Below are 12,585 nucleotides of genomic sequence, written 5' to 3'. Positions count from 1 at the left end.
CTTAAATGAATAAAGCAGAAAACTAAATATTCAGTTCGCACTTGCCTCATTTCAAGTGCTAATGGCTACTGTCCTGGACAGCACCGGTTTGGAACATTTCCATCATCTCAGGAAGTCCTACTGCTGGCTAGCGCTGCTCTAGACGCAGCCACAGGGACTCACCTGTGGGTTGAGTAAAATCACAAATCAAGAATGCATGTGGTTCAGGACCCCCCCCCCCCGCCACCCCCACTCTCAGATTCCAAATGACTCCTGAGCACCGACACCGTTTCCACGGGGACAATTTCCAAAATCAGAGACCCACGGCTGGGCCGGGGCTGCAAAGGGCTTGGGAGGCGTGCTAACTGCATCAGCAATTGAAGAGCAACTTCTCTTTTGCAATCCTTGCTGGTCTGACAGGCTCCTGCAGAATTACATCACTTCCTAAAAAAACAGGCAAACACTTCTCCTTCAAGTTAGCACCTACCCAAACAAGCAGGAAACAGGAAATGTTCACGTTTCAGGGAGGCTGAAGCCAGCGCAGCATCGTGCGGGAGGGAGCGCCCAGGCCAGCTGACATGAAGGCTCCCCGTGCTGCCCTCCTCTGTGCCCTGATAATCGCACTCTTCCTCACTGGCCGGGCTCAGGGTAAGCTACCTCCACTGCAGGAGGAGGATAATGAAGCCTTGTTCGGTGCCCCAGGCTCTAGAACTCTGCTGGGGAGGCTAACACCCAGAAAGTGTAATCCTTTTTTGTGAAAGAAGTGGAGGAAATTCGAACTGTCTTTTTAAGGTGGTGGGGTGGGAGGGTGAACTTGCCTTTCCCTGCAGCTATGAAATCGTGCTCTAGCTCGATCGCTTACGGTGACCTCCCTGCAATCTTTTTGTCTTCTAAGATATGTGGGTCCCTGTAATTTACCAGCTTTAATGGGCATATTAAGAAAACCATAAAGTCTTTGGCAGTTCATGGAAAAGAACGTTTCATTCAGCTGAAACGGAGAAATAATAATACATTTGATTTTAATAGTGTGGGCTGAGAAGTCTGCTGATTTCAAACACTCCTCGAAAAATTGTGGTATGGAGATTTACTACTGGAAAGTATACTAAAGAAAAACGTTTAGAAAAATGCAAACAGGAAATTATCTGAGGCGTTCCCAGGCATCCACTCTTAACTTTTCAAGAAAGGTCTTTCATTTGTTTTTCTTTGATCTTGCTACTTTGGGGGACTATGTCTTTGAGTTAATTGTTATTGATGCTTTGTTTAAAAAAGTGATATGATAATAATTGCAAATCAATGCTACTGAAAAAGGCAAAATGTTAAATCTAATTCTTTTGAGCTAAGAGCAGCTATTGGATACCCTTGGCAGTTAGAGCAAGCATGGTCACCCTCAAATGCCTCTTATGGTTGTGTTGACTCGCCCTTGGGCAAATAAACTTGCTGCCCATGGTTTCTTCAGGGCATGCTACCTGCTTCTGGTGTAGGGCAGAACTTCAAGCAACAGGCAAGTTCTCAAGCTGCAGTTCTTTAAATAGGATGGGGCATTAGGCACTGATGATCTAACAGATGTGACATCTTCCCGGAGATTAGCAGTCAGCATGCAACCACCCCCACCCCTCCAATTTCTCTTTCCCTGTGAGTGCTCTGCACATGGTCCCTCCAGGCTTTGAGGTGGGAAATGAAAGGTGAAAGGCAAACCATTCCAACTGAAAAGGTGTTTGGTTGAAATTGAGGTTAGCGTTTAAAATAAGTTTGGGGGACAATGTTTTATGCACAAAGTTTTGGAGCTGGAAGGGAGCCTAAAGATTATGCAGCTCGAGCTGCACTGGGGGTCCAGGGGAAGAAACTGAGGCAGAGGAATTTGTGACGTCTGAATCCCCGCTGGTCAGATTTTCTGACGTGGACTCCAGGGGGCCAACCACGCCCCCTGCCAAGACCACTGAGCTAGACTCCCTTCTCCTCAGGGCATCCCTCAGCACACCCAAGGAAACGGAGCCTCGCCATCCCATTTCCACCTCTTGTAACCCTTATGACTACCACAAACACCCCCCTGAGAGTAATATTAACCTTGCCTGAGGATTTTCTTGAGCTTCTTAAAAATGAATAGAAGTATTTGCAATTGGGGAGATGCAGAAGAAAAATCTGGAGGCTCAATCCTTAAAACTTCTCTTTCTGAGGCCCTACCTGATCATGTGACTCTTCCACTTAAAGACCTCCAGTGGCTCCTCTTATGCTCCTTGGACTCACACCAATCTCCTTCCCAGTGGCACCTTCTTCCATGTGTCCTCCCACTCCCTAGCCACACCCCTCTAGTCACACTGAGCTGTAGTGTTGACAGGTAGTGTTAGCATGTCAGAAGTCAAAGACAAAAGGCTGCATTTAAATCACAGATGATAATCTGCATTGTAGTTGAGCACAGGGTTTATCTAGCTAATCCAACACATTTATTGGGCCCTTCCTGGATTCCTCAGGTCTGAAAATACAAAAATGCCACTTGCAAAATGCATGTATAATCAAAGGGTATTATTTTGAGATTAGTCAAGGAAAAGACTACTCTAAATGAATATATATTTTAAAATTAATTAATGTATATCCTTTTGATCTGATGGTGCCTAAGACTTGAGGATGTGAGTTGGTTTATAGGTGTCACACTTGTATTTCCTTGGGTTCTTCAAAAATTACCTTGGAATTGTCTGGTGGGAGAATCCAATCTCCTGAACAGCCTAACTTTCCCTTGCAAGCGCATTGAGGGGTATATCTCAAATGAGGCCTTTAGTAACCACAATCAGGCAATTCCTAAGGCCTGCCTCATTACCTCTGAGTCAGCATCCTTCTCTTTATGTAGATTGAGAGCCTGATGAAGAATTGATTACTATCCCAGTGAGTAATCCACTTAGAAGTCACCAGGAGAGAAATGGGAAAACAGCTTTTCTGCGATTTTGACCAAACAGAAGCTCTGGGCCCAGGTATCTTGGCCAGCGTCAGATGCTAAGAAAGTTCAGACTCAAGGTGACATTCTGCCTCCGGAGTGAAAGGAGACATGCCTACCTCATTCCTTACCTGAGCCCTGTCAGTGTCAGCTTAACACTATCCGCAAGCTAAAAGCAACTTGTCAGATACCAAAGGCATGGGATTTATTAGCTGCTGCAAGCAGGATGGTTTGTAGAAAGAAAGTCAAGGGCAGAAGGCAGAAACAAGGTGGCTGCCACTGTTCAGGTGGCCGGAGTCAAACACCGGATTGGACAGAGAGGGCTGGGAGATAGTCTGGGCTGATTCAGAAGAGTAAGAACCATGTAATTACTGATTAATGAACCTTTAGAAGGAGATAAAGAACAGGAGAACATACCAGTTGCATAAATGAAGTGGCACTTTCTGACACTGTCCTCATTTCAATGAATGTGACTGCCACCTGCGATTGTCTGGGACAGTCCCAGTGAAGCAGTAATAGTGATGAGAGGGAACATACACAGTGCTCATTACATGCCAGGCACTGTTCAGACACTGTCCATGAACTAATTCATTTAGTTCTCCTAACAGCCTTAGGCAATGGGTACTAGTATCCCTGTTTTACATATGAGAAAACTGAAGCACAGAGAGGTTAAATGATTGGCCCAAGGTCACACAGCGAAGCAGTAGATCTAAGTAAGATTCAGCTTCAGGAGTCTATGCTCTAACCTTATACTATATTGCCTCTGGGTTTTCAGGCTATGTGTCTAGTTTCAGGTTTGGAAAAATACGTCTCTGGTGGCTTCCCAACTGTAGGTAGACACATAAACTCTTGGCTGGGCTCTAAGGTCACTTACCACATGTTAATAAAGAAGCTATATGTGGTGTGGTCAGAGACTGGCTGACAGGAAAAGGAGTGGTGAGAGTTGGGTTAAACTTTGGCCTGGAGAGGGGGAAGGGAGAGGCTGAAAGGTATAGAGTGAACTAAACAGAATCTGGGGATTAGCATAGTTAACACCAGAAGCAGGTAGGCTAATGTTGAAGTCACTGGGTAAGAGGCTTCAGGGTGTGGGAACCAGGGAGGAAAAGCCCAGCCTTGTTGTGGGAGAGAGCTGACCCCAAGGACCAAACACACACACATAAGCAGAGAGGGATTTGCTGAGGCTTAAAGTCCCTCTGTGTCTAAAAGGATGACCCAGGAAATCAGAAGAGGGCAGAATCTTGGCTGGGATGAGCCCAATTCTATAAAGAAACAATGCAGCCTGTAATTTGCCTATTTGTGTATAGTTTGTATAGTTTGTATAGTTTGCACCACCCTCAACTGTTGGCAAAATGTGGAGAAACAGGAACTCTGAACCACTGGTGGGAGGGTAGATTAGTGCCCTCACCTAGTCTGTCTTGCAGCTTAACACATCCATTGGGCTTTTAATTTCAGCTATCATATTTTTATTTCTAGAAAATCCTTCATCTATATTATAGATATATTATAATATACTAGAGGCCCAGTGCGTGAAATTCATGCGCTGGGGGTGGGGGGTGGGGTGGGGGGGGTGTCCCTCAGCCCAGCCTGCACCCTCTCCAATATGGGACCTCTCGAGGGCAGTCAGACGTCCCTCTCACAATCCAGGACTGTTGGCTCCCAACCGCTCATCTGCCTGCCTGATTGCCCCTAAATGCTTCTGCCTGCCAGCCTGATCACCCCCTAAACACTCCCCTGCCAGCCTGATTGCCCCTAACTGCCCTCCCCTGTTGGCTTGGTCTCCCCCAACTGTCCTCCCCTGCAGGCCTGGATCCCCCCAAACTGTTCTCCCCTGCAGGCCTGGGTCCTCCCAACTGCCCTCCCCTGCCAGCCATCTTGTGGCAGCCATCTTGTGTCCACATGGGGGCGGCCATCTTGTGTGTTGGAGTGATGGTCAATTTGCATATTACCTCTTTATTAGATAGGACTAGAGGCCTGGTGCACAAAAATTTGTGCACTCGGGGGGGAGGGGGGGCGTCCCTCAGCCCGGCCTGTGCCCTCTCGCAGTCTGGGACCCCTCAGGAGATAATGACCTGCTGGCTTAGGCCTGCTCCCACGTGGCAGAGGGCAGGCCCAATCCCCAGGTGCAGCCCCTGGTCGGGCTCAGAGCAGGGCGGATTGGGGAGTTGGGGCGCCTTCCCCTGTCATTCACAGAGCAGGGCAGATTGGGAGGTTGCGATGCCACCCTCAGTCACGCTCAGGGTAGGGCCAATTGGGGGGTTGGGGCACCGCCCCCTGTCACACTCAAGGCAGGGTCGATGGGTAGGTTGCGGTGCCACCCCCTGTCACGCACAGAGCAGGGTTGATCAGGGGGTTGGGGCGCTGCCCCCTGTCACACACAGAGCAGGGCCCATCAGGGGGTTGGGGAGCTCCCCCGGTCACGCACAGAGTAGGGTTGATCAGGGGGCTGGGGAGCTCCCCCCTGTCATGCACAGAGCAGGGCCGATAGGGGAGTTGGGGCACCACCCCCTGTCACACTCAGGGCAGGGCAGATCAGGGGGTTGGGGTGCCACCCTCTATCACCCACAGAGCAGGGCCGATCAGGGGGTTGGGGCACCGCCACTGTCACACTCAGGGCAGGGCCGATGGGGAGGTTATGGCTCTACCCCGTCACACACAGAGCAGGGCCCGTGGGGGGGGAGGGTGGTTGGGGTGCCGCACCCTGTCACACACAGAGCAGGGCCGATCAGGGGGTTGGGGAGCTCCCCCCTATCAGGCACAGAGCAGGGCTGATAGGGGGTTGGGGCGCCTTCCCCTGTCACAAACAGAGCAGGGCGGATAGGGAGGTTGTGGCCCCGCCCCCTGTCACACACAGAGCCGCAGGGCGATCAAGGGGTTTGGGTGCTGCCCCCTGTCACGCTGATCCCGGTGCCTGGAGGCCTCTCGGCTCCGCTGATCCCGGTGCTAGGAGGCCTCGCAGCTCCGCTGATCCCGGTGCTGAGAGGCATATTTCCCTTTTACTATATAGGATAGAGGCCTGGTGCATGGGTGGGGCTGGCTGGTTTGCCCTGAAGGGTGTCCTGGATCAGGGTGGGGGTCCCCACTGGGGTGCCTGGCCAGCCTGGGTGAGGGGATGATGGCTGTTTGCAGCTGGTCACACACCTTTCAGGGTAGGGGTCCCCACTGAAGTACCTGGCCAGTCTGGGTGAGGGGCTGAGGGCTGTTTTCAGGCCTACTGAAGCTCCCAACTGCTCCTTTTTTTCTTTTTTGTTTTTATTCTGGACCAGCTTTAGCTCTGGCTCCAGCTCTGAGGCCTCTGCTGCTGAAAGCAGGTGTCTGGTTTGTTTGTGTTCTATAATCAAAACAATGTATAACTCCAGCTCTGAGATCCCAGCCGACTGAAAGCTGGTTTCTGGGGTTTCTTTACTTCTATATTTGTTACAATGTTTCTTAAACTGCAAGCTCAGAGGCCGGCAAGGCAGGCGGGGGACGTTGGAGTCCTCCTTAACTGAAGCAAGCAAGCCTCATGTTAGTTTCAAGCTGCCTGGCTGCCGGCTGCCATCTTGGCTGGCAGTTAATTTGCATATTGCCCTGATTAGCCAATGGGAAGGGTAGCGGTCGTATGCTAATTACCATGTTTCTCTTTTATTAGATAGGATTATATATATTGTGTCTTGGTTTTATTATTTTCTTGTGTTATTTGTTTCTTCTTTTATGTCTTTATTTTATTTTTATTTATTTATTTATTTATTTTTGAAATAATTTTTTACTTTATTTATTTATTTATTTATTTATTTATTTTTATTGCTTAATGTATTACAAAGGGTATTACATATGTGTCCTTTTTTTTTTTACCCGCCCTTGACAATCCCCTGGCCTCCCCTACCCCCCAGTGTCTTATGTCCATTGGTTATGCTTATATGCATTCATACAAGTCCTTCAGTTGATCTCTTGCCCCCCTCCCTCCTGCCCCCCAACCCTCCCCGGCCTTCCCGCTGCAGTTTGACAATCTGTTTGAGGCAGCTCTGCCTCTGTATCTGTTATTGTTCAAAAGTTTATAATGGTCTCTATTATCCATGAATGAGTGAGATCATGTGGTATTTTTCCTTCATTGTTATGTCTTTATTTTAAACACTAGAGGCCCAGTGCACAAAAATTTTTGCACTCGGGGGGCAGGGTTCCTTAGCCAGGCCTGTGCCCTCTCGCAGTCTGGGACCCCTCAGGGGATGTCCACCTGCTGGCTTAGGCCCGCTCCCCAGGGGATTGGGCCTAAGCTGGCAATCAGACATCCCTCTGGCAGCCCAGCAGCCCTCAGGGGATGTCCACTTGCCAGTGGGGAGCAGACCTAAGCTGCAGTCAGACATCCTTAGCGCTGCTGAGGAGGCAGGAGAGGTTCCCACCACTGCCGCTGTACTGGCAGCCATCAGCCTGGCTTGTGGCTGAGCAGAGCTCCCCCATTTGGGAGCGCCCTGACCACCAGAGGGCAGCTCCTGCATTGAGTGTCTGACCCCTGGTGGTCAGTGTGTGTCACAGTGACCAGTCATTCCCAGTCTTTCTGCTGTTAGGGTCAGTTTGCATATTACCCTTTTAGTACATAGGATAGAGGCCTGGTGCACGGGTGGGGGCCGACTGGTTTGCCCTGAAGGGTGTCCCGGCTCAGGGTGGGGGTCCCGCTGGGGTGCCTGGCCAGCCTTGGTGAGGGGCTGAGGGCCGTTTTCAGGCTGGCCATGTCCCCCGGTGACCCAAGCTCCCAGCCGCTCCTTTTTTTCTTTTTCTGGGATTTATTTATCTTCTATAATTGAAACTTTGTAGCCTTGAGCATAGCCCAGGGCTGGCCAGGGCAGGCGGGAAGCTTGGCTTCCTCCATCACCAGGGGCAACCCAAGCCTCCTGGTCACTCCAGCTCCGTGGCCACCATCTTAGTTGGGTTAATTTGCATACTCTGATTGGCTGGTGGGCATGGCTGGTGGGTGTGGCTTGAGCATAGTGGAGGGATGGTTAATTTGCATGTTTCTCATTTATTATATAGGATATTATTATTTGATAACTTTTATCTGAAGATTTTGTAGACCTACTAGTATTCTTGTTGTTTGTATCTGTAAACTCCTATTCATGATGGAAATCTTGGGGCCACTGAGGACAGAACCTGGCACACAGAGGGTGACTCACCCTATGTAGCAGAACCCCAAATTGTCTGATCCTATCACCAAGCTACTGTAAATGCTAACCAATACAACCCCTGCCCTGTTACCACAAAATAGAGTTTGAAAGAAACTCAGACAGGGATGTGCTGGGCTTGAGGAGGGCTGGTGCTTGGATCTCAGACTTAAACCTCAGCTTGGGATGGGGAGGGGCAGGCCTCTGGAGTCACAGAAGGCGGTGCCCAAACCTTATTAAAAGTGCAAACCAGAGTTAGCAGTGGAGCCAAGTCACTAATCAGAAGCAGGTAATCAAGGAGACCAAAGTGATTGCCAAAGAGAAAGAAGCAGACAAAACCAAATTCAAAACCAGAGGAGGGGCCAGGCCCACAGTGTCAGGATGATGGATGACGGTGGATCAGCCTGAGTTGGACTTGGAACTTTACTGAAATCACTGCAGTTGCTTATTTTTTCTCCCTCTTTCCCTTTCTCTCTCTCTCCCTCCCTCCATCCCCCCCCCCCCCCCCCCGCCGCCTTTTGTATTTTTCTTTAATCTTCAAGCCTCCATCTCTGGACAGTCCTGTGACAACCTTCCTCACTGCTCTCCCTGTCTCAACCAACTCCATAGTAACCTCAAAATAATAAAAATAGCAACTGACCTTTGAGCTAAGGATGATTTTTTTTATTTTTAAATAATTATCTTTTAAGAAATTACATAATAGCCTGTATTTGGCCTCTTGGCCTCAAGATCTAAAATACTTATTCTGTGACCCTTTAAGAAAAAGTTTGCCAACCACTCTAGTCAATGTGGAAATATTTAATATAATACCGTGTTATCCGTTTCATTTTTCTCTATTCTTTTTGATTGGTATACATTCACCATGAAAAATAATGCGATAGCCTGTTGCGTTCTTTCCCAGCACTCCCATGTCCCCATCTCGCTCCCCTCCATCGTTTCTTTCCAGAGATTTCCCCAATCTCCCTGAAAGACATTTTCATTGTCTCACTTGCCATTCATTTCTTGGCCCATTGCAATCCGGCTACTATGTCAACCACAGCACTTGCTTCATCTGGGGTACCACTGCCTCTTAATAGCTTAATCCACAGGACCCATTTCCATCCTTAATTTACATTTTTCTCGGTGGCACTTAGCATAATTAACCAATTATTGAAACTCTCCTCTTCCTTGGGTCCTACGACACCATATTGGCTATGTTGCCAACTAACAAACTTTAGAAGAATATTTAGGCTGAGTCCTAGATTAGTCATGGAAATAACAAGAAACCATCTCTGGAAAAAAAGAGAAACTATCAATGAGTAAGTAGAATAAGAGCAGGAATCCAAGAACGGACCACCGGTAGAGAATTTATCCATGTGGTTCATCCCATTAAAACAGGGGTCCTCAAACTACGGCCCGCGGGCCACATGCAAATACAAATATTGTATTTGTTCCCATTTTGTTTCTTTACTTCAAAATAAGATATGTGCAGTGTGCATAGGAATTTGCTCATAGTTTTTTTTTAAACTATAGTCTGGTCCTCCAATGGTCTGAGGGACAGTGAACTGGCCCCCTGTTTAAAAAGTTTGAGGACCCCTGCATTAAAACTAAATGAAAACAAAATCATAGGATTACACTGATAAATATTGAAAAGAGGTTAATAAGAGAGTGAGAATAGCACAACAACAGTTATACAAGCTGTAATACTAAAAATTCTGACTACTTGAGGTGCATTGGCTATTTGGGATGGAAGGGCAGGATTGATTCTCTTTCAAGATGAAATAGGATCAGCAGCAAACCAGCTCTGGAAACCTGTTCAAGGGCATTGCCGATCCTAGAAAATCTCACCCACTATTTTGCTCCCCTCAGACACCTCAGGCACTTGCTTCCTCCCTGACTCTCCAAGAAACCTTCATACAATAAATAGACTCTTGCTCTCTGCCCCACCATAGGTGGGTGACAGGGAACTTTTGGTTGCACCTTCTCCTCATTCTTCCTATAGCTCATGGTGAAGCTACATCAGTAGCCACATCTCCTTTCCTGCTTTCCTGTTCTCTGATTTATCCCAAAGATACATCTACCGCTTATTTTGTGGTTTGTTTCTGGCTTGCAGTTGCCTCTCTGGCAACGCTGAGCTTGTGCTGGTGCCATGCCAGGACGGAGGGCCGAGGTGACCCACACAAGAGCCCAGCCACTTTTTCCCATGGGCTGTGTTTCTCCCTTCCCCACTCAGAGGGAGGCTGGCCTAGGCAGCAGGTAGAGGGGTAGGGCTTGGCGAGGAATATAGATTATTAAGTTACTCTTTTAAATGGTAATTTTGAAATTGAGAGAGAGGGAAACCTATTCAGGTTAGTAATGATAATAATTTCCTTTCATAATCCTTGATCCTTTCATTTTTAAAGCACTTTGTGTCTACTATCCCACTGATGGTAGGAAGAAGTTTTAAATGTTAAAAGTGTGTCTGTATTCTGTCCCATAAAAATACATACATTCCTGCCCTAGCTGGTTTGGTTCAGTGGATAGAGTGTTGGCCTGCAGACTGAAGGGTCCTGGGGTTCGATTCCAGGTCAAGGGCACATGCCTGGGTTGTGGGCTCGATCTCCCCGTGGGTGTGCAAGAGGCAGCCAATCAATGATTCTCTCTCATCATTGATGTTTCCGTCTCTCTCTTCCCTCTCCCTTCCTCTCTGAAATAAAATATATATATATATATATATATATATATATATATATATATATATATATATATATAGCATACATTCCTGGCCCAGCTGGTGTTGCTCAGTGGTTGAGCATCAGCTATGAACCAGGAGGTCACCGTCTGATTCCCTGTCAGGGCACATGTCTGGCTTGCAGCTCGAATCCCAGTAGAGGGCATGCTGGAGGCAACCAATCAATGATACCCTCTCATCCTAGATGTTTCTATCTCTCTCTCTCTCTTCCTCTCTGAAATCAATAAAAATATATTTAAAAATACATACATTCCTTTAATTTTCTAGTCACTACAGGCCAGAATAGGATTGCAGTGCACAAAAATATAGTTGTATGGTGAAAAACCCAGCTTCCCCAGATGGTTAACTTCAAACTAGAGACAGCCTGAGGTCTTGAAAAGTCTGATTAGATATGAGCAAACTTTCTCTAAAAAAAAATCAAAATAAAATAGAAACAGATATCAGGGCCTCATGGGCCCCCATTGTGGAGTGTTTTAATCCTATATAATAAAAGCCCAGCGACCATAACGGCAGAAGGACCGCTGGACGAGTCACTATGAAGTGTTCTCGGTCCCTCCCCCCGGCCAGCAAGCTCTGAACACCACCATGTGAACGGGGAACCAGGGTGGGTGGCAGGGGATGCGGGTGGCACCAGGCCAAGGCCCCCGCCCTGCCAGTTGCCCCACACACAGAGGGTGACGGGTGGCAGGGGTGGGGCTGGCGAGTGGGCATGAATGACTGACCTCTCAGTCCCTCCACGGCCATCAGGCTCCCATCGCTGGATGGTGAGTGGGGAACCGGGGTGGGTGGCTGTGGTGGGCAGGGCCGGCTGCCGGCAGCTGGGGAAGATGGCCCTGATCGCAGGCTAGGCCTAGGGACCGTACCTGCACACAATCTAGTCTGATAATAAATTGCAAATGCGGGTGTGTATTTCTTAAGGCAATGAGGTAAAAATACAATTTGGCTTCACAAGCCGATTCCCAGAGCAGATGACTGCATGAAAGCATCTTACCAGATGACCCTCCTCAAAATAAGCAAAAAAAAAAATTTTTTTTAACAGTCTTTCAATATAAGGCATTTTCACTGCCGATGGCTGACATGAAAGGGTATACAAAACGTCGCACTGCTCTACCTAAACTACCCTTCAATATGTAAAATCTGCCATTAACGTTCCGTGTGTGCTTTTGCCTTGCATCTGTTAAACCAGCTGTTTATTCTGACGCTGTCTTCTTCAAGTGAGTATGTCAGGAAAAGCATATCAAGCGAATGTTTTCACTTAATAAAAACTGTCAACTACGCAGTACAGCCGAGCATCCAATGAAAACTACACTCTCTCCACAGTGAGCATCCGGTTCCCAGGAGAACCAAGTCCCTTGGCCTCTATACGTGGAAGCCATGGGGAACACTAAATCCCCTGCCAAAAGCATAAATAAACAAAATTAAAAAATAGAAACATGAAGTTTCATCACTAGGTATTCACAACTTTGTGTTAAACAATTCCTCTCATACCCCAGTGTCTTTAAAAAAATTCATGTAGTTTTTTGAGAGAAAACCACCTTTGATTCCTATTTCTCTTCATGATAAAGAATACCCTGTGTGTTTTCCTGGAAGGGGGTTGATAGATGGAGGAGGGTGTCAGACTCCTTTGCTTTTTAAATATATTTTTATTGAAGGGAAAGAGAGAGAGAACCATCAATGATGAGAGAGCATCATTGATCAGCTGCCTCCTGCACGGCCCACACTGGGGATTGAGCCTGCAGCCCAGGCACGTGGCCTGATCAGGAATCAAACTGTGACCTCGGTGCTCAACCACTGAGCCACATTGGCCAAGTGGATGTTAGACTCTTGATAACAAGGTG

At 47.7% G+C, this 12,585-nt stretch overlaps 1 protein-coding gene across 3 annotated transcripts in view; it reads left to right on the top strand.

The window, feature by feature from the left end:
• Positions 1 to 470: 470 nt before the first annotated feature.
• TMEM154 (transmembrane protein 154) overlaps positions 471 to 12,585 on the top strand; it is a 49,792-nt gene continuing 37,677 nt past the window's right edge. For all 3 annotated transcript variants that reach the window (XM_036313494.1, XM_036313495.1, XM_036313496.1), the window contains exon 1: positions 471 to 627. In XM_036313494.1, coding sequence (XP_036169387.1) covers positions 558 to 627 — 70 coding nt within the window. In that variant the 5' untranslated portion in view covers positions 471 to 557. The remainder of the gene's footprint in view (positions 628 to 12,585) is intronic.

This window comes from Myotis myotis, unplaced genomic scaffold (genome assembly GCF_014108235.1).
Source record: "Myotis myotis isolate mMyoMyo1 unplaced genomic scaffold, mMyoMyo1.p scaffold_m19_p_6, whole genome shotgun sequence".
In the NCBI taxonomy this organism is placed as follows: domain Eukaryota; kingdom Metazoa; phylum Chordata; class Mammalia; order Chiroptera; family Vespertilionidae; genus Myotis; species Myotis myotis.
The sequence above is the reverse complement of the archived record's forward strand: the minus strand, read 5'-3'. Positions and strand labels throughout refer to the sequence as shown.